The sequence below is a fragment of the Photinus pyralis genome, unplaced genomic scaffold (assembly GCF_008802855.1).
Source record: "Photinus pyralis isolate 1611_PpyrPB1 unplaced genomic scaffold, Ppyr1.3 Ppyr1.4_LG3a, whole genome shotgun sequence".
Taxonomy (NCBI): Eukaryota; Metazoa; Arthropoda; class Insecta; order Coleoptera; family Lampyridae; genus Photinus; species Photinus pyralis.
The window spans coordinates 8,929,677-8,953,446 of record NW_022170509.1 but is presented as its reverse complement, the minus strand read 5'-3'; the positions used below and the strand labels follow the sequence as shown (position 1 = coordinate 8,953,446).

The following is a 23,770-nucleotide window of genomic DNA, read 5'->3' as shown; positions in this document are numbered from 1 at the left end:
AAGTAGTTTATTTTGGTGCCACTAATGGCAAACTTTTCTACAGTGCCATTTAAAATTCTTTATTTATTTATTAAAAACAGCGTCTCGGTTAGTAATTCATGTACGGGGGCTCTTAGATATACGAACGTAAGCTGTCGCTGTCCGTTACAGCTTCAAGGGTACCCGGGTACTTGTTGCACGTACATCATCAGGAATCTAGGGCAATACCTTTAAAAGCCTGCCCGACATGATGGGCATTTATTTCATTTTGCGTTGGTTATTACCGTGGATGTTTTTATTTTCTAAAAATGCGTATGAGGAAGTATAAAAGCGATCAGACCTAAAGTAAAAAATCCTGGAGGTCGATTTCTCTCATTATAGCGATCCTCTCTTTTATTGCAGACATCTTGAGAACTGATGAAGGTCACATATTAGGTTCAAAGGTTGCCGCCATTGGCATCTTGGTTAGCGTCGAGTCGTTAGCGGTGGTCGGCGCCCTGGTGTGATTTGTTCTTGATGAATACAGACATCATCATCTAAAACCTGCACGAGTTAATCCTTGACGATACATAACCAAAACGGTGACATTAGATTTGATATGATACTGGCTATGCCCAGTTTGAATTTCATGCAATTCGGTTCATAAATCGCCGAGATGATAGAAACTATCGAAGTCACCGTGTGAGATCGAAGGGACTTCAGCGCAGTTTTGTCCGGCATATGAGTGTTCTATTAGTCAGTTTTGACACTACCATCAATGTCTTTTCGGGGCCGGTTACCATATATTCGTTTTGTCAGTATAAGTACCCACTTCATCAATTCCGTTCACTCGAAATTCGAGTTTGATCTTTTGACTCCACCATCAGCAATATGTTGGCGAATTATCATTTCCTTTGTCGATGACACCACTTGAAAACACCAAACGAAAAATCACCACATTATTACCTAAACCACGCCCACATCATGTATAGTTCATCAGTTCCTAAAGTTGTTACGCGACCCCGGTAGGTACACGTGTATACTCCTCGTCTTTCTGCAAGCTTTTGGATGTAAGTATATGAATTCCCCTCTGAAAGTTCGACCCTCAAGAATACTCTAAAAGGTAATAAGAGACTAGGATGTAATTTGTAGCATGGATCATGAAATGCATATTACCCGTATTTTGAATGTGAAAAATAAATTTATGTTAAATTAATGAAGGTTTATTTAACATACAAGTATAAAAATAAACAAAAAGATAAAATAAATATTATGTATTATTGGTAACAATTATTTAAAGAATATACAACAACCAATCGAAATGTATCACAGAACCAACCATAATATTTCAACATACTAAATGATTGTTTTTCTATACAAACAAGTGGAAAGCAAAACCACAAGCAGCTGTACAATAGATATGCAAGTCAATTCGATATTCACGAATACAACACATTGTAGGTATCCCACAACCAACAAGACTTAATGGTTGGTTATTTTCTAAATAGAAATATATCCTAACACTTTCACACTCAAGTAATAAAAATATTACATTTAAGTAAACAGTATCGCATAATTATTACAAGGGTACCTAATGAGTAAATCACACCTTACTTAATTTAAAAAATGTGCAATAGACAAAAGTGTCTTTAAGTATAATAATTATTACAAAAACTTATTGTATAGAAAAGAAATGTGCGTCACTTTGATTATGAAATTAACAATAATTGTTAATACAATACCACCTGAGACTTGATTTACTTTCATACGAATTAAGGGTTGCTTTATTCCCTTTCCATTGCAACAAATATACAATCGCCATCTTTTGTACAAAAGTTTATTTTCAAAAATGAATTGGATTCATTCAAAAGCAAATAAGCTGGTTACTTCTAGTTCCATTAAATTATTCAACACGAAACAAATGTAGGTATATGTTCCTATTTTAACATAATATTTACCTAACTAACACATAAATTACGTTTATATAAATCACCTTTTTTGTAAAGTCTCGAAGGACTAGTTTATTATAAGATCTATGGCAAAAAAGTACACCTCAGCTTCATTACTAGACTAGGTCTAATAAGCGAGCATAGTGTATGTTATAACCATAGAACTTGCCTAATGTTTTCCTGCGTTGCATTAAAACATAAACCATACACTAATTATGATATACATATACAGGTACACAAAGCGGGAACTTATCTAACGTTCAGCAACTTTTCTTCCTTGGCGTACCTACAAATTTACAATGTATTTAAGATAAACTCGGCTAACTTGGCTCAGATTCTTGAATAGGGTCATTAAAAAGACAATTATTGGTGTTCATGTTGCCACATTGACAAATCCCAGGCCTGACATCTATGTCAATTCATACTGAATGACTGAATCGATCGTTGGTATGGCTGAGATTGCTCTGGCAATAATCTATTCCATTTTGTATCCTTCGGTATAATCAGTTTTTTTTCGAGAAAAGTAAAGACAGTCCACAAAACATTTTTATTTACTTGGAAAATCCAGTTGTCAATGGTAAAAAATTATGGAAGATTGGAGACAACAAGAAACTGTCAATCTGCGCATTGGAGACTGTAAACCAGACTCTGGAAACTGAGATAAGAAAATATCATTAGAATATGGAAACAAAAATCTGGAAGCAGGATATTGATGTAATTCAATAAAAGGAAAATGGAAACTGTAAACTGGGAATTAGAAAATAGAAACGGTAAAGTAGAACTTTGAAAATTGGAAACTGTAAAATGGAATTGGACACTGAAAATTCAAAATTGAAATTTGAAAATTGGAAAATTGTGACGCGACGTACTGGAAACTGTACGTAAACCGGAGACGGAAACTTAAAACTAAGATATGGAAATTTGATACTGGAATACAGAAATTGGAACCTGGAAATCGGGACACTAGCAAACGGCAAAACCGGTAGGTAACTGTTTTGAAAATCCGAAATCTAGACTAAGAAACAGAAACATGGCACAGGAAGGTTTGCTGTGGAAACAGAAATCTCAAATCTGGAAACCGCTGGAGGCAAGAACTGGATACGATATCAAACTCTTAGGATCTGATAACTAAAAAGTGGGAGACACTTTTGATGCTGTATAAACATGCTCACTATATGACCATATCACTCAGATCAGACATAACCCAGTGCATGCATATCAATGGTTCACCACACCTGTCATTTTGGAGAATTAAGCGAACATTTTTGAAAAAATTGCAAACAATTAAAAAAAAATTCAGAAAAGAGATACCTACCCATTCTTATGGCTCCCAAATGAAACATTGTAGACCCTTGGTTTATTCAGAAAGGAGGTTTATTTGTACTAACCTTTACCTACCAACATAATTTTGAACTTATTGAGAGAACAGTTAAAGGTGGGAATATCTTTAATAGATATATTTTTTAATTAGTGCTGTTTAGTTTAATTATGGGAATTGGTTTAACATTAGACTAAGGAATAGAACCAAGAAACCCTCCCTCCCCTCCCTCGTAACCCCATTATGAAATACCACCTACGGTGCAGCGGAGGTCCAAAGTTTCAGCATACCAACCTCGAGGTCAGTGTGATGGCATAAACATGAGCATTAGTCACATATTTTCAAACATAGATGTTTACCCTAGATTTAGCTAAGTTAGCCCGAGTAATTTTGACTACACCGCATTTGAACCAAAGGGAGGCATTTATTACAATTGTAGTATACGAAATAAAGTTTCAATTCGCCAGCAAAATCAGTACAATAAGTCAAATTAAAGCCTTTCTGTACGTATGTACAATGAGTTTCACCACAGCGAACATTAATAAGATACATACTGCTTGCAGATCAATCACACTGGTGGTACAGCCATTAAGTCGGAGTGATGGCTAATGGTGTAATGCAGATCCACACCAGTACTAATGGAACCATCGCTTAAATCATGATGCAGACGTGGTCTCCTCGACCTTTTATGATGAGCTGCAACGTGACAACGACAATCACAGTGCATAACACACAATGCAACTGAGGTAGCGAGAGTTATTACAAATGGCACAGCAAAATAATGTATTATGATAGCAACCTGCTCATCTCTATCGTAATGTGTGAGTACGACGGTACGGTTCTCACGAGAATGGTAACAGGGAAATTCGGTTCCCTCATTCCCGTAAGCTTCCGTGAAATTTGCGCATAGTACTCTCGGCGGATAGCCACAACCTTTTATATTAACTAACAATATCGCGTTATCAGTTTGATTAGGTGCGCTACTGGAATCGTTGTAACTTACGTAAATGTGAGTACACTGATACGCATCACTCGTGCAACCCTCGCGACACGAACTCCAAGAACAATTCGCGAGACCGATAAGTTCATCACGACGGGTCGTAACACAAGTAACTGGTTCTGTAACAAAATTGGAAACAAGAGTTGATATCGCTGGATCTACATATAGTGGTACTAGGAATAGTAGTGATGATCCGGCCGACATAGCTATTACCGCGAGAACGCTTGTTGAATAAAAGAGGGTTCGTTCCCGACATGATTGCCCTGATGCTCTCGTCTTTTTGGCTTGTTGCGCTAATTCTTTTATTTTACGTTGGCGGAGACCCTCTTGTTGATCAAGGAGCAGTTCTGAGCTGCTGCTCCTCATGATTCACTCTTTTAAGGCATAATAGGAAAAAATTTACAGAGCCACTAACAGTTCCTTGCTACTTGTTAAGTTATTAATCACGCACTTCCAAAATTGTTGCCAATACCCATTTATGCACATAACACAAACTTTACTTTATAAACACTCGTTATATAATTGTAAATATGTGTATAATTGTAGAATTCATTGAAAACATGATCTATCAAACTGGCGCAAGGTATAAAAGAGGGTGGGGGTTTAGGGGTAGTTTCCAGCGCTTCTCAAACGATCGTTGTCTGGTTTCCAACCAGTTATGGATATGCCTTCAATTGAAAGTGAAATGTAAAAATCTTTAAGTTTTTCACAATTCACTATAGCCTTTTTAGCGCATTTTTGCAAATTTCTTTGTTGCTTATTTTAATATCTCACTTAGGCTGGCTGGCTGGCAGTAAATGCGAGCCTGTAGAATAGGGCGGAGCGAAAGTAGGTAAGCATAAAATTAACAATTTCCGAAAATGGTGTACCCTGACGATGTCTTTTGAGGTGCCAAGTCACCCAAAAAAATCTGAAAATTTTAGGAGTGGGTATGTCTTTGGCTGCCGAAGTGACATTGAAAATTATACAAAAACGAATTTCTTGGAAATGTAAAAAAAATTAAATGCAGGCCTTAGCTTGTTTATTTTTAAGGAAACAACCCAGAGAACTCACTACGAGGAGGTGGTTGCACGTCGTATTCCACTCTAGCCCTCCCGCAAAAAAATTAATTTATTAGTTTTGTTCTAAAACGTTTAGAAACTGTTCAAATGCTTCAAATTACAGTATATACATAAGTAGTGTAGCAGGGGGGTTCCTGGACCACTTCAAGGTCGCTCGCTACCTGGTGGTGACCTTGGAAAGGAGGTCAAGGTGACATGGCTGTGACCTTTGGAATTGGGTCAAGGTGAGAGTTGAGTGACATGTGCTCGGTGACCTTGGAAATTAGGTCAAGGTGAAAGTCGCGTGCCACGTGGGCGGTCTTTGCACTTTACCCTATCGACAACCTTTTGACTTTGAACAGCTGGTGGACTTTGATCGATAGCTTGGCATACTTTTCCAATGGAATTTGAACGGTCAGCAACCTTTGGATTTTGAAGATACCTTCACGATTACTACAGAGTAGAGCGGGGAGCGAGTGATCTTTGGACTTTACCTTGACCTACTCTCCAAGGTCACCGCAAGGTTGCTAACAGAGGACAACGCTCTCAAAAAGTCAATGATCTAGAATGACCTTAAGAATGTAGGCCAATGACATCGAAATTATATGGTTCAATGACCTCGGATGACCTTAAAAATGTAATTTGACACTACATATAACGGGGCCAATGCCCTCGAATGAAATTGAAAATTTATTGGAGCAATGACCTCGGATAACCTTGAAAATGTAATTTGATATCATAACAAAAACGAGTGACCTTGAACATTTATGGGGACAATGACCTCTGATGACATTGGAAATGCAATTTGATGCCCCAAAAATGGGGTCAATAGCCTCCGATGACCTTGAAAATTAATGAGATCAACGACCTCGAATAACCTTAACATTAATGCGGTCAATGTCCTCGAATGACCTTCAAAATTAATGGGACCAATGACCTCGGATGACCTTGTAATTTATTGGAGCAATGAGCTCGGACGACCTTGAAAGTTAATTGAGGGTTAATGATCTCGGATGACCTTGAACATTAATGGGGTCAATAGCCTCGGATGAAAATTGAGGTCACCGCCCACGCGGCACGTGACTTTCACCTTGACCTAATTTCCAAGGTCACCGAGCACGTGTCACTCAACTCTCACCTTGGCCCAATTCCCAAGGTCACAGCCACGTCACCTTGACCTCCTTTCCAAGGTCACCACCAGGTAGCGAGCGACCTTGAAGTGGTCCAGGAACCCCCCTGCTACACTACTTACATACTCGCAATTTTAATACAAGCCCTTATAAATCCCAAGTCCCAAGCATCACAGTCATAATCTCCATAGAGGCTTATATCACTAATTTTATACCTACCTCCCTCAACAGCCTGTAAATGGCAAGGAAATTTGAGAAGAGGTATTTCATCCGGCACCAAAGATATCACGTCCGTTAATTCTTCATGTGATATTCTCATTGTTGAGGAAGGTTCGCTGATAACACGTTGCCAGCCAATTAAATTAACATAGTAAGATTCTATGCCCGCGCCTCTGTTCATTTTCTTGATTTTCGACGCTGTAATATTTTTAAGGGCAACTCTTGAATAAACTTAGGTACTACTAGGTGCAGTCAAATGAAGCCCGACTGGAACACTTACAGAGGTAATAAACACCTTCATTCCTAGAGCATTTATCCCACTGCTGAACGGGACAAAGAGTGCCTGACTCCCCACGGGAGTGAAGCGATCCAATCACAGACCTCGTCCAGCACCTCTGCATTCGGTATGTGACAAGTGCTTCTTCATGGGCCAAAAAACGTGGAAATGATATCCAGCTGACACTATTCTCACCATACACACCAGCTATTCTGCGTTGAATTTCGATGGACACCTCTTCAACTGTCATAAAAGGCACAACACCTCGCTTTTCTTCCCTAGCGGTCACTACGGAAAACACATGCCAGCTGTGTACCGGACTACTAGGGAGTGCCACCCATACGATACGATACCGGACTACGGACAATCTCTCTTTTTAATTTGTTTCGACTTTTAATCCCCCCACCCCCCTTCGATTCAAAATTTTTGTGTTTTGTGTTGTGTGTCTGATATAATCCCAACGTTCAAGCACTTAAATGGTGGGGTATATTTTCAGATTGGCCCAGTATACGCATTAAATTGTTTTTCAGAAGTAATAAACCGCGTATAACGCGGATTTAGAAAAGCGACAGGGGGATGTGACCCCATGTGGTCATTGGATTTGACCCATTTTCAACGGGCTTGCTAAATGTGGCATATAGGTCAACCGTGAAAAGTTTGAACCTAATCGTTGCGGGCGTTTGCCAGTTATCGTGTTCACAGACAAACAAACAGACAGACATACATCATCGAGTCCCCTAAAAAGTTTGCATCACATAATAATAGTTTAGAGCCTAATTAAAATGCAAGGGACAACATAAACTTAAAAATAAAAAAATCTATAAAAGATAAATATTTCGAAAATATAGAGCCATTTCGGCGGCCCAAGATATTATTTTTGGAAACTCAAATTTTGTCATCTTATTAAAGAGGTAATTATACACCCTTTTGACATACAGGCGTTTTCAATTTCAAAACTTGAAAAATTCACTCCGCCCTACTGTAGAGAAGAACGCTTGTAAAAAGACGAGGAGTGTAGTTAACAACTTTAGGGACGGGACTACAAGATGTGGGGTCGGCGACATCTGGGCACCATCGACCATCCCCGAGTTTGTTATACTAACCTGGCGATTTTTCAGTTTCCTTCCACAGTTTTTCTCCGATTGTTTTCAAATAGGTGTCGTCGGAAAGATCTTGTCAACGCGCACAACTCCTGCGTGGCGGAATTTTGTTATTTTTGCCTAGGGGCGAAATAAACCAACCACCTTTTGCACGTCGCGCTTCAAGGGGTAGTTGATTTTGGGCGCCCAAAAGTTTCTTAAAGCTCGAAGCTCGAGCTATGAGTACCCAAAAATTAAGTACAATTTTTGGGCCGCGTTTTTAGCGAAATCCACCAAAATCCGAATTGTGAGTGAACAGGACGTCGGAACTGTGTACCGACAAAGAGAATGTGGTAGTCCCCGAAAGGCGAAAAGATCCTATTGCTGGTGGAGTCAAAACATCAAACTCTGATTGCTGGTGAACGGGACGTCGGAGGCGGGTACCGACAAAGGGAATATGATAACCCCCGACGAGATCTTATTCATGGTGGACTCAAAACTTCAAACGCGAATTGCGGGTGAATGCGACGTCGGAAATGGGTACCGACAAAGAGAATGTGGTAGCCTTCCACAAGATCTTACTAATGGCACAGATATACGTAACGTGTAGGTATACCTGTGCTAATGGTAGACTCAAAACTTCAAATCCAAATTGCGGGTAAGCGAGACGTCGGAGGTGGGTACCGACAAAGGGAATATAGTAACCCCGACGAGATCTTCGACATTGATGTTAAGTTAAGAATGAAACTAAACACAATTCAATTTGCATAAAAAGCAAGCAAAAAGCTTTTAGAAATTATCGAACGTCTGATGCATATCATATACCATGGTAACTAACAGATTACTACTTTATGGCGTCTCGATAAAAGGTTCGCCACACTGCCCCCCTCTTAAAACTGTTGTCTCTCGGAACACGGACGACTCTCGCTCTATCACGTTATTTCAATGGGGGTATTTCCACGATGCATCTTTCATTTTCAAAGAAGATGGTCGCGGGGATCCTCTGGGATTGAAACACCTGTTGGTGATCTGGGCACAATATCAGTATAGTGTTTCTGAACGTATAGTGTCCCTAGTCGCCGATATGGGCCATCAAAAAATCCTGTCGGCGTTGTGGGCACTCGGCGAAGTGTCCTAGACATTAGATATGTGACCAAAGAAGAAGAAAATGAAGTATTTTTGTTTGTATCTGCACAATATAGAGTATAGCAAGAATTTTGGGATTTATTTTAGATGATTTACATAAATAATTATTAATAATACGTACACTACCACATACCAACCCTCAACAAACGTTTGCAATGCAGAGGTTTCTAAAATTCAAAGGTGGCGAGGCTAACTACAGCCCAAATTTTTGAATTTTGAATAATTAAATATCGATCAACCAACAAACGTGAAAATGTAACTAAAAAACACCAACAAACGAGCCACGAACAATTGCAATAAAAATATTTTGAAAATTCAAAAAAGTGGGGGGTTAACTATACGCCCAAATTTTTGAATTTTGGGTAATTAAGTAACGATCAACCAACAAACGTAAAAATGTAACTAACAAACACCAACAAACGATCAACAAACGATTGCAATACCAATATTTTGAAAATTCAAAGAGTGGGGGGTTACTATACGTCCATATTTTTGAATTTTGATTAAATGTTGAACCTGGTGTTAGATTTGCTTGTATTCCAAGTGCATATGTATCAAATTAAAACTAAATTTTGAAACTGGTGTTATATTTGCTTTTATTCAAAGTGTATATGTATCAAATATCATTTGAATACCTTTATAAATAAAAAAGTTTGCAACTCGGTTTGTAATGTTCGAGTCGAAAAGGGCACTGTGAATGTTGAATCGATTAGGCTCAACTTTTGGCGTGTGTATTATCATAGAGTAAATATATTATTTACTCTATGGTATTATATAGCGAAAGCTATGCCCATATTAAATTTCATGCTATTCGGCTCATAAATAACGGAGATGTCAAAAGGGTCTCCCTTATTTTTTGGCCTACATTGCCAATTCACGAATTCTGATCTACAAATTTGATAAAGAATCCACCTGTAAATTTTCATTGTAATCGGTCCATTCTTGTTCGAGATATCGTGCTAACGACAGACAGGCGGATAGACGGACAGACACCTACTCCATATAAATATATTACAATAAGTACCTGACTTTTTTATAGATGTAATTTTTCGAAAAGCGAAATCTTCAGTACCTAGTGTACTCATTTCAAGTTTGATTAATGTCTTTAAAAACTCGGTCAAAATTAAATGGATGACAATTGCTACTACTAAATGTACCGTCTACCGTCTATACATTGTAGTAATTAGTAGTATAGCTATTGGAATTTTAGAAGCAATCGAAGCAGAAAGTATTCTTATAACATTGTTTAAAGTTCCGTTGCATATAGAAAATAAAAGTAATAACATGATGTTAAAAAAAGTTTAATTTCAAAAGTGCAAACACGTTAAAATGATATTTAAGCGAAATGATCATTACCACGCTTTTGCAATAAAGATAATAAGCAACCGGTATAAGTACTAGTTTCATGTTGGTCACTGGGGCAACTCCAACTGTCTATTCATGCAAAGAACTTAAGCAGTTGATATACCGGAGTTGTATCTCCAAGTAGACATAAATTTCAATTTACGCTTTAATAACAAAGTAAATGTATGTAATTTGTTTACGTTTAACGGAAAAAAATCGGCGACGTTGACGTTAATACTAATCAGTCTGATGCACATAGTTAGGTAGTGTTATTTCGCTCTTCGGACAACTAGCAGGGATCCTCGCGGTTTAAACTTTCAGTGTTTGTGTTATGCGCGAATATAAATAAGCGTGATAATGCGCTCGAACGTTTGTTTCGCAATTTTGTTATTCAATGTTCTTCAAATTGTGCTGGCAGAAGAATCTGCCCACTATCTACAACGGGCGATTTGGAATTTGGAAAATAAAGTAAACGAAAATCACGCCAAGCGTCGTCTGGACACTTTGCATTTAAAACCATCCAATGTGAAGATAAAGAAGAACCCCAAAATACCCGCGTTGTCCTTAACAAAAGGGGAACTTTCCTCACTCTATGAGGCAGCTGTCGCCAATAATCAATTTATTCAATCGGATGATCCAAGCAATCCATACTCCAACACTGTTATTCATGAACTGAAAGACCACGAACCAAAAGGGACTTCGAAAACCGAAGAACACGATGGATATTATTACTATTACTACCCAATTAGCAGCTTTTTGGATGGTACTGCTGCTCACAGTCACGTAAGAAAGAGTATTATATTAATCGCTCTGCTTGGACAATATGATCATAGACCTAGCAGCATATAATTTTGAGTTATTTACCCTCAAACATCAATCTACCGTCAAAGATGTCCTTTTTCTGTTAATGTTGGTATTTTATGTTTCATAGCAATCAGTGTTTAGGTTTTCGTTTTGATACAAAACTTCCTTCTTTTTTTGTTAGGTGACTTGCAGGCGTCTTCGGCGTCTACCGGACATGTCTCCTTGCAACACGATTTTGAAATCTAATTGAATCAATTACATACTAAGTATGGTAACTGGTTAACTAATTTTTTTGTGCCTCCAAGTCACCAAATGAGGTTTACCAATTATGTCTAATGGTAAAAGCCTTACCGCACAGTCTTATTAGATGTGTGTTAATAGAGCCATTAGATAAACTATAGTAATTAATATGAAAGATAATTGCAAATTTAAAACTTAGAGGTGATATATTCTCTATGATGGGCATTTATATTTCAGGATTTCCGCAATTAACCTTAAGGGAGTATAAATATTGTGAAAGCAAACCAGAAAAGTAGATCGCCGTCATTAGACATGCTCAATTACAAAATTTCAATTATCTGTGTACAATGGCATTTTATGCACAGATAATGGTTACGTAAAATAGATGCCGTTATTATATATTTCACTTGTGTCATCGTTTTTTTCACAAAATTCTACATATCGTTCGTCACACTAAAGGGTGGTTACAGTAGCGTGCACTTTAATTGGGTACTTGAAAACTAAATTACGTCTTTGAGATCATAACGATCCTGTAAGGAAAAGTGGTAAAAATATGCGAGGTCTGCTTTCTCATGTGGTCTCGTAAAATTTGGAATCTCCAGATTAGTAGGTCACTTAAGAACAAGTTCGTCAAGAAGCTGCATATATGTAACACTTCGTCGATATAATTAAACGTTTTTTATTGATTACGTATGTACCTATAATCTAAATTCATATGAGACATATTATCGCATAACGGAATGACAAATTAATGGCTTTTATTGCAGAATGTACTAGGACATGACGTTTACTATGCATGAAGTTCTTTTTTGACGTACTTCCAGTACAGAGTGCCTATGTAATTATAGACTTCTTGATATACTTTAATAATTCATATCAATTCTTAACCCAATCCATTTTGTACAATGTCAACCAACAGCGACACAAAATTCCTATACCTACGTAAGAAATGCCTAACATAATAATTAGGACGAACTCTAGCGCAGCGTTTCCCATACTTTTTTGTTCATTTGAAATCTATGGTCATTGGTCAGTCAATGTTAGAGCAACGTTAGGGTTATCTGCGTTAATTAAAAACATTAAATTTTGCACTCATAGGTTGGAAATTGCCGAAATGCATACAGAGCAGTTTTTATAATCAGCTATAATCTTCTTTATCGTCTTCAACTTTATTTTTGGACTTCTTCAGTTTCTCTTTGGGTTTCTTATTTCACCTGTCGGTGGATGTCTGTTTCATTTTCTTCTTCAGTTTTCCTTTAGTTCCTAGTTTAGTTTCTATTTCGGCAGCTGCTTTATTCTTTTTCGGTTTATTCGCCTTTTCTCCAGAGTTTTGTTCAATTTTAGATTCTTGTTCAGATTTTTCAACGTCCTCTTAACACAACGCGTCTGCTTCTTCTTCACTTTCTGCTTCAATTGCTCCATTAAATTCTTGAAATTTTTCTTTACTTTTCCCAGTTCCTACTCGGGTCTACAACATTCTCGAAAAGTTAAAGGGGCCGGTACTACGCTTTTAAAAACAACTTTTTGACCGAATAATTAAGCTTCATTATCGTTTATAACATACCGAGATCGTGTTGTTCATCTTCCTATTCGGATTCTCCATGGTCAGCTTCTTTTTCAACATTGTTTTCCTCACCTTTTTCTTCAGCTTTATTTTCAGTCACTTCTAACATTTTCTTTATCTTCATGAACTTACCGTTGTCTCTTCTGCTTCGCGTTGTCGTTCAGTTTTCGTCACATCTTTCCTTCTTCAACTTCTTCTTCTTTTCTAACTTTCTTTTAACATTTACATCTTCACTTTCTTCGTGGAACTCTTTTTGAACTCAGATTCTTTGTAACCTTCATCGGCAGATTCGTTTTCAGTTGCTTCTTTAATATCTTCCTCAATTTTTTCTTCGACTTTTTGTCGACTGGTCGAAGGTCTGATTTATGTAAATTACTGCCGGGATTTAGATAAGCATAAACAATACGATACAATACTTCTATGTTGGGTAGTTTTACACTTCCGCCACTTTCCTTTAATGGACTCATCGCTTGTCTAATATTCTTCAACTTTCTATGTATTAACGTCTCATTCAATCACTACTTTTTCATCTACTTTCTTGTTTAGATGCGACTTCTTCTTCAGTTGTTCCCTTTTTACATATTATTATTGTTTTTCTTTCGTTCCTTCATCTTCTTTTGTTAACTGCATCTTCAAGGTCTTCTCCTTCAGTTTTTCTTTCAACTTGTTCTATAGGTTTTTTAAATCCTACCAACCTCTTTCAACCTCCATTAGCTTCTACTTAAGTAATCCTTATTTAGATTTCCGCTCTGATTCTTATTTAACCTCTTATTCAACTTCTTGCTTAGCATTTCATTCTGGTTCTCATTCAGTTCTACCATAAGCTTCTGTTTCAGCTTTCCCTTCACCTTCTTGGTCTATTTACATTTCTCTTCTAATATCTTTACAACACGCGTTCGAAATCATTTGGTTTGTACAAACTATAACTGTTCTATGCGACTTCGGTTCAAGATCAGTGGCTGACGGGGGGGGGGAAGGCGCAGGGGTAGAAATGAAGTTTATCTTTCATGGTATTCTAATTAAAGGTCTCAACAAAAGGTACTGTTCTCTTTTTTCTTACTCTTTATCAAAATAGGGGGGGGGGGGTCAGTTATAATTCCTTATACCTCAAGAGCGGATTGTCGATATGGAGGGTACCTAATCACAAAGAAAGATTAGAACGTCTGGAAGAAATATATTCATTGGTGATGTCAAAACTTTAAAAACAAATACCTACCTCTAAAACGATTTGTTGGAAGAGGGTATTACTCATAAAGGGCAAGTGGTACGTCTGGTGAGATACCATTTAATTGTGAATATCTCGAACGCACTACCTTGCCCACCCTGAGGAGCCGCCACTGGAACGCAGTACCTTCATTCATCGCTTATGGTCTTACATACAATATCAAATATTAATGCATTTAATCATTGTACTTAACGTCTTTTTTTTGTGACTTCCGGTTTTCAAAGGTAATGCGATTTGTTACAAGTATTGGTGTCGCATTTAAAAACAAAAGTTCAAGTTATTTCCAGTCTAAATCGAAAGTCGAAAAAAGAAGACATTACGATTATTAAATGCATTAAGTAATATTTGTTATAAAGCGCAACAATTATTAACAAAATTGCTTATATAGCGTAGATAATCGATTGTTCCGGGATTTTTTACTTACCCTGTTTACAGATGAGATCCACCTACCCCATTCGTTAGAAGCGCTTCTAACACAGAGGTGCGAATTGAAATAAAATAATTTTACTTAAATACCGGAAGTTGGCGCCAGCTTGTTTTTTATTAGAAACATACCTTTTTTAATTTTAATTCTAAAATAACAATCTTGAAGGGTTAAAGGGATTTCCTTTTTTGAATGGACCCTTGCAAGTTGCATCTCGAAATTTTTAGAGAAAAATTGACATGTATTACTAAGATTTGATTCAAATGACATTTCAAATGAAGGAAAGGATCGCTTCTAAAGCCTACCACACCTAATGAAAAAATAAAAATATTTATAAACACAGAATATTAATTAAATGGCCCTAAAATTCAAATCTATTCATTTATTTCTGGCTTCAGAAATACCTACTGGTTGCAATTTGAATACCTGAAGTTTTTGACATTTTTATTGCTAATTTTGAAAAATCGCAGCAGCCCTGGACACTTTTTCAAAACTTTACTTTTAGCGGCTACTCAAAAAACTCCTTACATTCGATTATAAAAAAAGACCTCACTTAAACGGTTAAGAGATAAGAATTTTTGAATGGACCCTTGCATCTCCTGATTTTTAGAGTAAAATTGAGAGATACTTATGTCAAAAACCATGACAGCTAGGTCCGCAATAATTTTAAATCAGCAGAATGTTCTGCAGATTTTTTGTCTTGGTGCAGTCCATGCTTCGCAGTATACTTCTTAATTAGCAAGGCGCCAGCCATTATGCCCAAAAATAGACTAAATATAGTTTGAGAATTGAGTAACTGCCTTCCACTACACAGTGTAGTTACCTAATCATAGTTTTTCTTCTCGATTACCTACTAGTAATATTTTGACATAAGCTAAAGGTAATTTTTTAGGTAATACCATCAGAACCTCAATACGTCGAACCTGACAGTCACAACGCACAATACCATGCCCACACACATCAAGTAAGTTCCTAAATGACGCTGAAGCATTTTTTCACAGTTTTTCTATTAGCATAACGTGCATATATCGACAACCAAAAGTCCAGCGTACGACAAAAAGCGAGTTATGGAACCCTTATTCATGGCATTATCAAGTTTCATCGGCATGGCCGTCATGTTCGTGTTATCAATAATCTTCCTTCCGAAATTTGGCGGAACGAAATCTCGAGGTGTGAAAGGATCCGAAGAGGAAATGAACAACTTTGCTCATGTGATCTTGCAAGCCATCGAAGGTGACGATTGTTCGGATAGAGTCGTCTGCGAGTTTGGTAAAGTGGCCAGAGCCTTTAATATCCACAACAATCGGTTTTTTAAGTAATCGGCTTAATCTCATGTTGATCCATCTATTAATGACTATTTTTTTAGGTTGTTTAGACGTCTGTCTCCCAAAAAAATCGGATGGTATGTTAATAGAATAGAGAAATATTCCGATAAAAATATTAAGTGTTCCACCATACCTTGTAAAGGGAAAAATAATACCAAAGTGAAAAGACATAAGAAATAATTTTATGTAGTCAATTGTAGTTTAAGTTATTTATTTGTTATTTATTAGTTTATTTATTTTTTGTAGATTTAAGGTTGTGATTCCTTTATGTAGGTGCAATAAAAGAACTGCAGGTTGAAGACCTATAGATAGGGCGAGTCATATACATTCTACGTACTTAACAATGTTGGTCCCAACATTTAAATGGTTATGTGAATGGTATGTTATTAAATAACCCCACAATTTGAACGTGAAATACAATAGTCATAAAACAGCAGAGCAATCCGCTCACAAAATATTCAGGAAAGAGTTTTTAACTTAAAATGGCAAAACTGCATTTTGGCAATACCTATTTTGTAACCATACTTGCATACCATCAGTTTTTATCACTAAACTGATACTGAACCGAGACGCAAATGCGATGGGAAAGAGTTGATGTGGAAGCCTTTAGAGAAAGGCCAAGAACTTCCCCTGTTCTGAGATTTTTTTCAAATCTTACGAACCAACGGTAGCCTCGATTAAAAAAGGAAGATAATGGCATATTTGAAAAAGAAGTGTCAAAAAGGCTTTCATCCGAGTTCATTTACATGGTCGAGGATAGTTCTGAATCAGTACGTACTAAAAATGTCTCCGCAGGACAATTGCGATTGAATTGTAAGTTGATGTATTTCATTGAACGGGATCTTTTTCCGGAAACTTTCTATTTACCGCATTTGATAATGTTATTATACTCATTTCCGGAAATGGTTTATTTATTACTGCATAAAATAATATTATACTCTCGTAACGACAGTATAAAAAATCGGGTTAAGGCTAATCTAGTAGAAAGCGGAAATCAGTGACAAAAAGGCGAAATTGATGTAAGAATTAGTTATTGTGCTTATAACTATATATGGTTCTCGATAACATTTCTTACTCAAGAAGGGAGTTTGTTTATTTTATCACATTCATTTTAGCACAAAATCGGTACATAAGAACCATCAACTGTTAAACAATCTTCCGCTAAAATTTGAAGAGAATTAATAAACAATGTAAGTTTGTGGATGCGTGACAATTTTATTGCGCCATTTAGTCGGCGCATGCGCATGCGCAGTCTATTTTTCATGTACGTTTATTTTTTAAGGAAAGTTTCCCTTAAAATAAATAATGACCCCAACCGTGGTTGCCAACAGAACCAATTTTATTGGCTCTATCAATGCATTTAACCGCTTCCTCATTCAAATTTTCGGTTTCGTTGGTCCAAAATGATCGCTAAAGTAGAGCAAGGTTCAAGTTAAGTGTTGGCTAATCAAAATTCAAAATGCAAAAAACGTATCAAAAGTTAAAAATTATTAGAAGCGCAAAAACAGATTTTTTGCTATAATTATCTTTGTAAGAGAATTTTTCTTATTGTTTTCTTGGTGAAAGCCTCGACGTTCAAACGAACCAAACAGCAAAAGAGTAGCTCGATCTGAAAGCGAGACAGCCGTAGGGACGAACAGATGGACGAACGGATGAAAATTTGAATATTTTTGTGGAAAAGCGCTAAGATCTGGGCTCTGCGTTCGCGCAATCCATTTTCTGACATAGTTTTTAATTTTCTTTTATAATAAGCATCTTCTGTTCAAATTTCAGAAAAATTGGTTCACAAATCAAAAAGTTAAATTTGCGCATGCGCAATCTATTTTTTTATGGATATATGCGTCCACCAGTACACCATTACATACCACCTTCTGTTAAAATTTTCGAATAATCCGTCTACAAATATAAAAGTTGACTCTGACCAACCGCGCTATTCCTTGACGTGTGTTTTTAGTTCGTTTACTTTCAGAAAAATACGTCCACAAGTAAGATTTTCCAACGTGTTTCGTTTGGCAGCCACCCCCAAAGAAGTGTTGAAATTTGGATGTCTTCTTTAATTTTTTTCGCAGCAACCCCAACCATAAGAGTTACAAAGATGGGTGGCCCATATTGGATAGGTTTTCAGGTATGCCCTATCCGATTTTAATATAAAAAATTTCAAAATTCCTACCACGAAAGGGCGAAGGGTTTTTTAAAATAACATTTCAAACAAAAGTTATACTTATATTTCAAGATTGGGCTTTCGAGTTAGGTATAAAGTGTCTCCCGCCTACTAGTGAGTGATCTACTTTCGCATGTAGTTAATTGAAAATGTCGCAAATAAAAAAATAACGATTTAAGTCGATATTATGATTAAATGATCACAAAAAATTCGATATATCGATCATGGTATTCACTTCTGCAAATTCGATTCCAAAAATTCCGTGGCTGCGAGTAGTGGGAAAATACTTTTTAACAATCAATAAGCATTATTGCAACTATCATATATCGACTTAAATCGTTCATTTTTTGTTATTTGCAACATTTTCAATTAACTACATGCGAAATTAGATCACTCAAGAGTAGGCGGGGGACACTTTGTAACCTGAAAACCCAATCTTCAAATGAGTGTAACTTTTGTTTGAAAAGTGATTTTAAAAAACTTATTCAAAGGCGTGCCACCAATCTTTTTAACTCTTATGGTTGCTGAGAAAAAAATTAAAGAAGAAATTCAAATTTCACCACTTTGTGGGGGTGGCTCCCAAACGAAACACGTTGGACCCTCGGTTTATTTTGAAAAAATGCTTGTTTTGATCCCCTCTATAGAACGGGAACCGTCAATTTCAGACCGTTTAGGCTAGGCAAAATTAAAACGAAATTTGACATTTTCAATGTAATATCTCAGTTATTTTCAAAGATTTTTCAAAAATTTTTTTTTGCAAAAAAGGCAACTTTGTCCCATTCAAAGGGTCTGAAACAACCAGTTTTAAGCAGATTCTTAAACTTACCGTAGACTGTAATTTCGCAAGTCACATTTTTCAAACCGAAGTCCATCGCCGTGCATTTGTTTCAAATCTAGGCGTAGACTTTTTGGGTTCCAGCCAAAGGTCCGATTCACGTATAACATATTAGATAACAGATAAAGTACACTGCTATGAATTTAATAATAAAACAATATATTTAAAAAATGTTTCAAAACCCACTCGTCGGTATTACCGCTGTAAATGAGTAACGGGCAAGTATAGACCCTAGCAGCTATCAATTAGCGAAAACCCGAAGTCTCTAGGTGGCCCAAAAGCCGAGATCTCGATGGGTCAGACAGACAGACAGACGACGGAAAATCGAGCACGTAAACGTTACCTCAACTTCGTTGTGTAAATAAATTCATTTTTAGTATTATTATTACTATAGGGGAACTAGTCGCGATTTTAATCTGACAATTTATAATATGAAAATATTACCCCTCCCCCCTTGAATTATGAGCATCCCCTAGAACATTTTAAATTAAAAATATGTATTTTTGCTAAATAATCGCTTCTTATATACTCTACTTGTGCATAAGATTAGTTTTCCAAAATTTATTGAATTTTCCGGATGGTTAAACGCTTTGTCAGTTTTTTTGTTTTTTATTGTATTTTATTCCTTGACAGTAGAAATAAACGCCAAGCAATGGTTAAAAATATTAAAATTAAAGCACTAATTTTCGCTTTGATTCATTGTCTACAAAAACCGTTTATTTAAGATCTAGAAATGTATTATTACAAACTGCCCTTTCTTACAGGTTTGATTTTTGCATTTTTTAAACTGCTAAATTTAAATTGTTGAACAGTTATAAGACATTAGGCAAGGCTTGGCACTTTTGAATAAAGCTATGAAAATTGGCACATATGCTCTTTCACACTTCCTCTTAAAGTTCCGACGTGGCGCCACGCTCATTAGCACCTGGAACCCCCAATAGGGATTGCTTACACAAATGCTGATTGGTAATTACTGGACCATTTTGGCATTTTTCCTCTCTAGTAAGCTCCACGGTTGCGAGACACATAGAATTTAGGGCCGACTACAGTTGCCTACTTTCGAAAATTGTTTGTCTTTTACAAGAGACAATCAAATAATCGGGAGACCACTCAATTTTTTTTACATGCGGTCATGTAACACCCTGTATAACCGCGTATGATACCAATGCCACAGATTAAATACAAAAATCTGTGCCAATGCGTAAATTTAGTGCTTTCCATTTGAGTGCGTGAAGCTCTGGTGCAGTTCGTTCGGAGCAGCTCATTTTGCAAGTTGTTCATTTTTAACACATTTGAATTGACATTCACAGTACGTAAATAACCACAAAAGTGTTACAAGCCCCAAGAAAATAGGTGGTGCATGAGGGGACAAGGGAAATCCAATTTCGGGCGCGTCAGAGCTCGAAGCTTTCTTAAAAGGAACACAGGGCATCGTGCACGGTACAGCTTAGAGCTCCTCTTTCACTCAAATGGAAAGCAGTAGTTACCATGAAAGAGAGATACCCTATTCCTTAGTTGTGAAAATTGTATTTATGCGCCAACTCCATAAATAGATACATTTCACCGCCTACTTTTAATTAGCGCTAATTTCAAATTTCATAACCTATAACTTGAAAACAGAAACGATTAATTTGTGCAATTACCATACCATAAAACCTTATTTCCGTAAAATTGTGATGGGAGGTTTTAAAAAAAGAGAGTGGAACTGTTTTTAGTGATCTACTTCTACTGCTTATTCTTGAATTATACAAAACATCATTAATTAAACAGTCTTATTTTACTACCTTAAATAAGTCTTACAAAACTAGTTACACAAAATTTATGGTACAAGTAAAAAAATTCCTAGTTATCATTAAAGCATACAAAAATTGTACAGTCAATTCATATCAATTGTGAAAGATGTTAATGTTGAACTGATACAAGCTGAGAATAAATTGGCAGTTAGATCACCTGATATGGACCGACGTAAAATATAATTTTACTTTTAAAGTTCATCTTTTGCATCTAGGTCAACATCTGATAAATCTATGTCTTCTTCCATTGGCAGTTCTCCATCTTTTCCATCCCAGGCTTCAATTGTGGCAATCTTAGGAAGCTCACCTCCTCTTACTGGTGCTGTACTACCTCGTCCGTAGGACAGATCTCTGCCATGTTAAATTTTGATTACTGGATGAGTTTTCAACAGAAATGAGAGATTTACCTTAAAAATTCATTGATTCCTTCCTTGGAGAATGCACCTCGTAATAAAGAATACTTCATCTTTTTCACATTAATAACGGCCATCGCTGGGTAACCAAATCCACCAATGTCTAAAGCATTCTCTAAATCACCCTGGGCACCAGCTTCGCTCCACACCCATCCCCACATTTTCTTCTTATATTTTTCACCCATATCATTAAGAACATTTAAGTACTGATTACGGCAATCAGCTTGACAATCCAAAATGTGTGGCAATACGGAAATAACACACAACGGTTTTTGATCACAGTCCTCTTTGAACAAGTCTTCGTTCAAAATCTAAAAAATTTCTCCAATTACACTCACGCTCAAACATAAAAGAAATGACCTACCTGTCTAATTTCAGGTGCCGGAATATTTTCGGAAACCTTATCCAAAGCCCAATTTATTATATCTTTCGATGTACGCCCACCATCATACTCCTCGTCCGATTGCTTAGTTTTCTTGCCAGCCGGAAAATATTTAATTGTGGGGTAGCCCTTAATTCCATACTGGGCAGCCTTTTGTGAGTGAACAGTCGCATCCAAAGCACCCATTTTTACTTTTCCTTTTAGCTCGGTAGCAGCCGATGCCCACTCCGGTGCCAAATTTTTACAATGCCCGCACCACGGCGCAAAGAATTCAACCAACCACATATCGTCAGAGTTAATAACCAGTTTATCAAAGTTATCATCTGTTAGTTCGATTACATCATCGCTGCTTGAGGACTAAAATAATTATTATAGGTGGGATACAAACTGTACGAGTTTACCTTTGAGCCTGATCCGCCTCCACTAGATTTACCACCCAAATTCGCATTTACCTTACTTCGAACTGCAGCCAAGGCGGCATCGACGAGACCTTGTGCAGTGCGTTGACCATTATAGTCTTCTGGTTTATTTTTATTCGTGCCGAAAATTTTAATACTTGGGAAGCCTCGCACGCCGTACCTGCCACCTAAGCTGTTGTGCTCGTCCGCATTTACCGCTCCAACTTTTACAACACCCTTCAACGCATTCGCCGCTTTCTGATATTCGGGTACGAGCTGCTGACAATGACCGCACCACGGTGCAAAGAATTCGACTATCCAGATTTCATCGCCGTTTATAACCAATTTATCGAAATTTGAGGGTGTAAGTTCCACTACATTTGAACTGGCGGGATACAGTGCTTGACATGTAGAAACAAATAATCCAAAAGCTAAATAAACAATTAGTATGAAAAGCTTCCAAATTATTTGCGCTCTCACCAAAAATTTGCCACATTTTTAATATTTATTTTGACCCGAACGACGAATTATTAACTAATGATATCTCTAAATACATTAAGCCGGTAATGCTCAAAAATCCGCCAACATGAAATTCGTGGTGGATTTTCATTGGATTGTAAAATGTACACATGTAATCTGCCATTTACGGAAGATGTCATCTACTTCTGCCATCTGTCGGCATCAAATGACTTGAACCTCAACACTGTTATGCAACTAACAATACTGATATTTGAAAATTTAAAGGTGCTATACCAAAGTGTACGAAATGTTAATAACTACCATATTTTTCATTTAAAAAATAGAAAAAAAAATCTGCGCCGGAAAACCTAAAGCCCGAGACCTTTGTATACTGAATAGTAAGTAAGTCCGTGTTTAGTAGTAGTATTGGCAATAGTTCTTTTTTTGTCACTTTTTGTGAACCCAGTAAATTTTGAGTCTCTTGTTAGTTTCAGCAAGCAAACATTTTAAAAAGTGTAATTACAATTTAGTTATTTTGGAGTCGTTTTGTACTGTTGTGTAAGTCATACTGGTCAACCTGGCGAGTTACACGGTAATTTTTTTGGCATCAAATAGCAAATAGTTACGGTCAATTTACGCGTGCGGTGAAAGCACCCATCGGGCGCGTCCCCGAGTGCCCATACAGACACCGGAATGATCGTAAAGTAACTCGTGCTTAAGCGTGGGTAGTGACGATTATAAGTGGTTACTCGGGGGTAAAACCCAGACTGGTAGTAACGAACGCCCTCGCCTCGGACCAACCTCCCAAATCAAGGTGTTAGCGACCGTGCCAAGAACTGCGTGGTGCCGAGGCCAGGGCAGCCTAAAAAGAAGCCTGGGAGCACCCAAAGTTACGGGTGCACCACGAACCTAAGAGCATGTCGCTGCGGTGGGGCTCAGGGTGGCCATCGTTCCAGTATTACACCCGGAGGTGGACATCACTGAGCCTCAGTCGAGGTGCATTATGGCTGCATTGAATCCAGTTGTGGACGGGTTGGAGGAGGGGGGGGGATTTTTTCGGCTGGCAGGGTTACGCTGGAATACGCAGGGTGACACTGTATCCTAATGCGAGGACCAGTGAACCTTCCCTCTTATTAGGCCCTGAGATGGCGCTAAGGTGATCTTGAAGCGCCTCCAGAGGCAAAATCCTGGTTTCAAGACGAGCCTATGGAGGGCCTTCTTCCGCGGGTAGGAGCCTGATAGGGCCCTCCTCGCATTTGGTGTCGATGAGGCATCCTATGAGGCACA

The 23,770-nt window shown here is 37.4% G+C and overlaps 3 protein-coding genes across 4 annotated transcripts; 1 reads left to right on the top strand and 2 right to left on the bottom strand.

The window, feature by feature from the left end:
* Positions 1 to 1,165: 1,165 nt before the first annotated feature.
* LOC116165748 (protein tipE) lies at positions 1,166 to 4,620 on the bottom strand. 2 transcript variants are annotated; one of them, XR_004144188.1, is made up of 2 exons: positions 3,223 to 4,620; positions 1,166 to 2,562 (listed from the first exon to the last, which is right to left on the bottom strand). XR_004144188.1 is itself a non-coding variant. In XM_031480414.1 (2 exons), the coding sequence occupies exon 1, from the start codon at positions 4,589 to 4,591 to the stop codon at positions 3,794 to 3,796; it is 798 nt and encodes a 265-aa protein (XP_031336274.1). In that variant the 5' UTR covers positions 4,592 to 4,620; the 3' UTR covers positions 1,166 to 2,562; positions 3,780 to 3,793. The 2 variants fall into 2 exon arrangements, 1 of the variants encoding a protein (XP_031336274.1); XM_031480414.1 differs by having other exon boundaries at positions 3,780 to 4,620.
* Positions 4,621 to 10,049: 5,429 nt separating this feature from the next.
* On the top strand, positions 10,050 to 16,339 carry LOC116165747. The gene is made up of 4 exons (XM_031480413.1): positions 10,050 to 11,243; positions 15,610 to 15,681; positions 15,731 to 16,032; positions 16,084 to 16,339. The coding sequence occupies exons 1-4, from the start codon at positions 10,818 to 10,820 to the stop codon at positions 16,220 to 16,222; spliced, it is 939 nt and encodes a 312-aa protein (XP_031336273.1). The 5' UTR covers positions 10,050 to 10,817; the 3' UTR covers positions 16,223 to 16,339.
* A 4,413-nt stretch (positions 16,340 to 20,752) lies between these two features.
* Positions 20,753 to 22,665, bottom strand: LOC116165922 (protein disulfide-isomerase A6 homolog). The gene is made up of 5 exons (XM_031480676.1): positions 22,505 to 22,665; positions 22,028 to 22,455; positions 21,609 to 21,983; positions 21,239 to 21,555; positions 20,753 to 21,182 (listed from the first exon to the last, which is right to left on the bottom strand). The coding sequence occupies exons 1-5, from the start codon at positions 22,518 to 22,520 to the stop codon at positions 21,023 to 21,025; spliced, it is 1,296 nt and encodes a 431-aa protein (XP_031336536.1). The 5' UTR covers positions 22,521 to 22,665; the 3' UTR covers positions 20,753 to 21,022.
* Between the last annotated feature and the right edge of the window lie 1,105 nt (positions 22,666 to 23,770).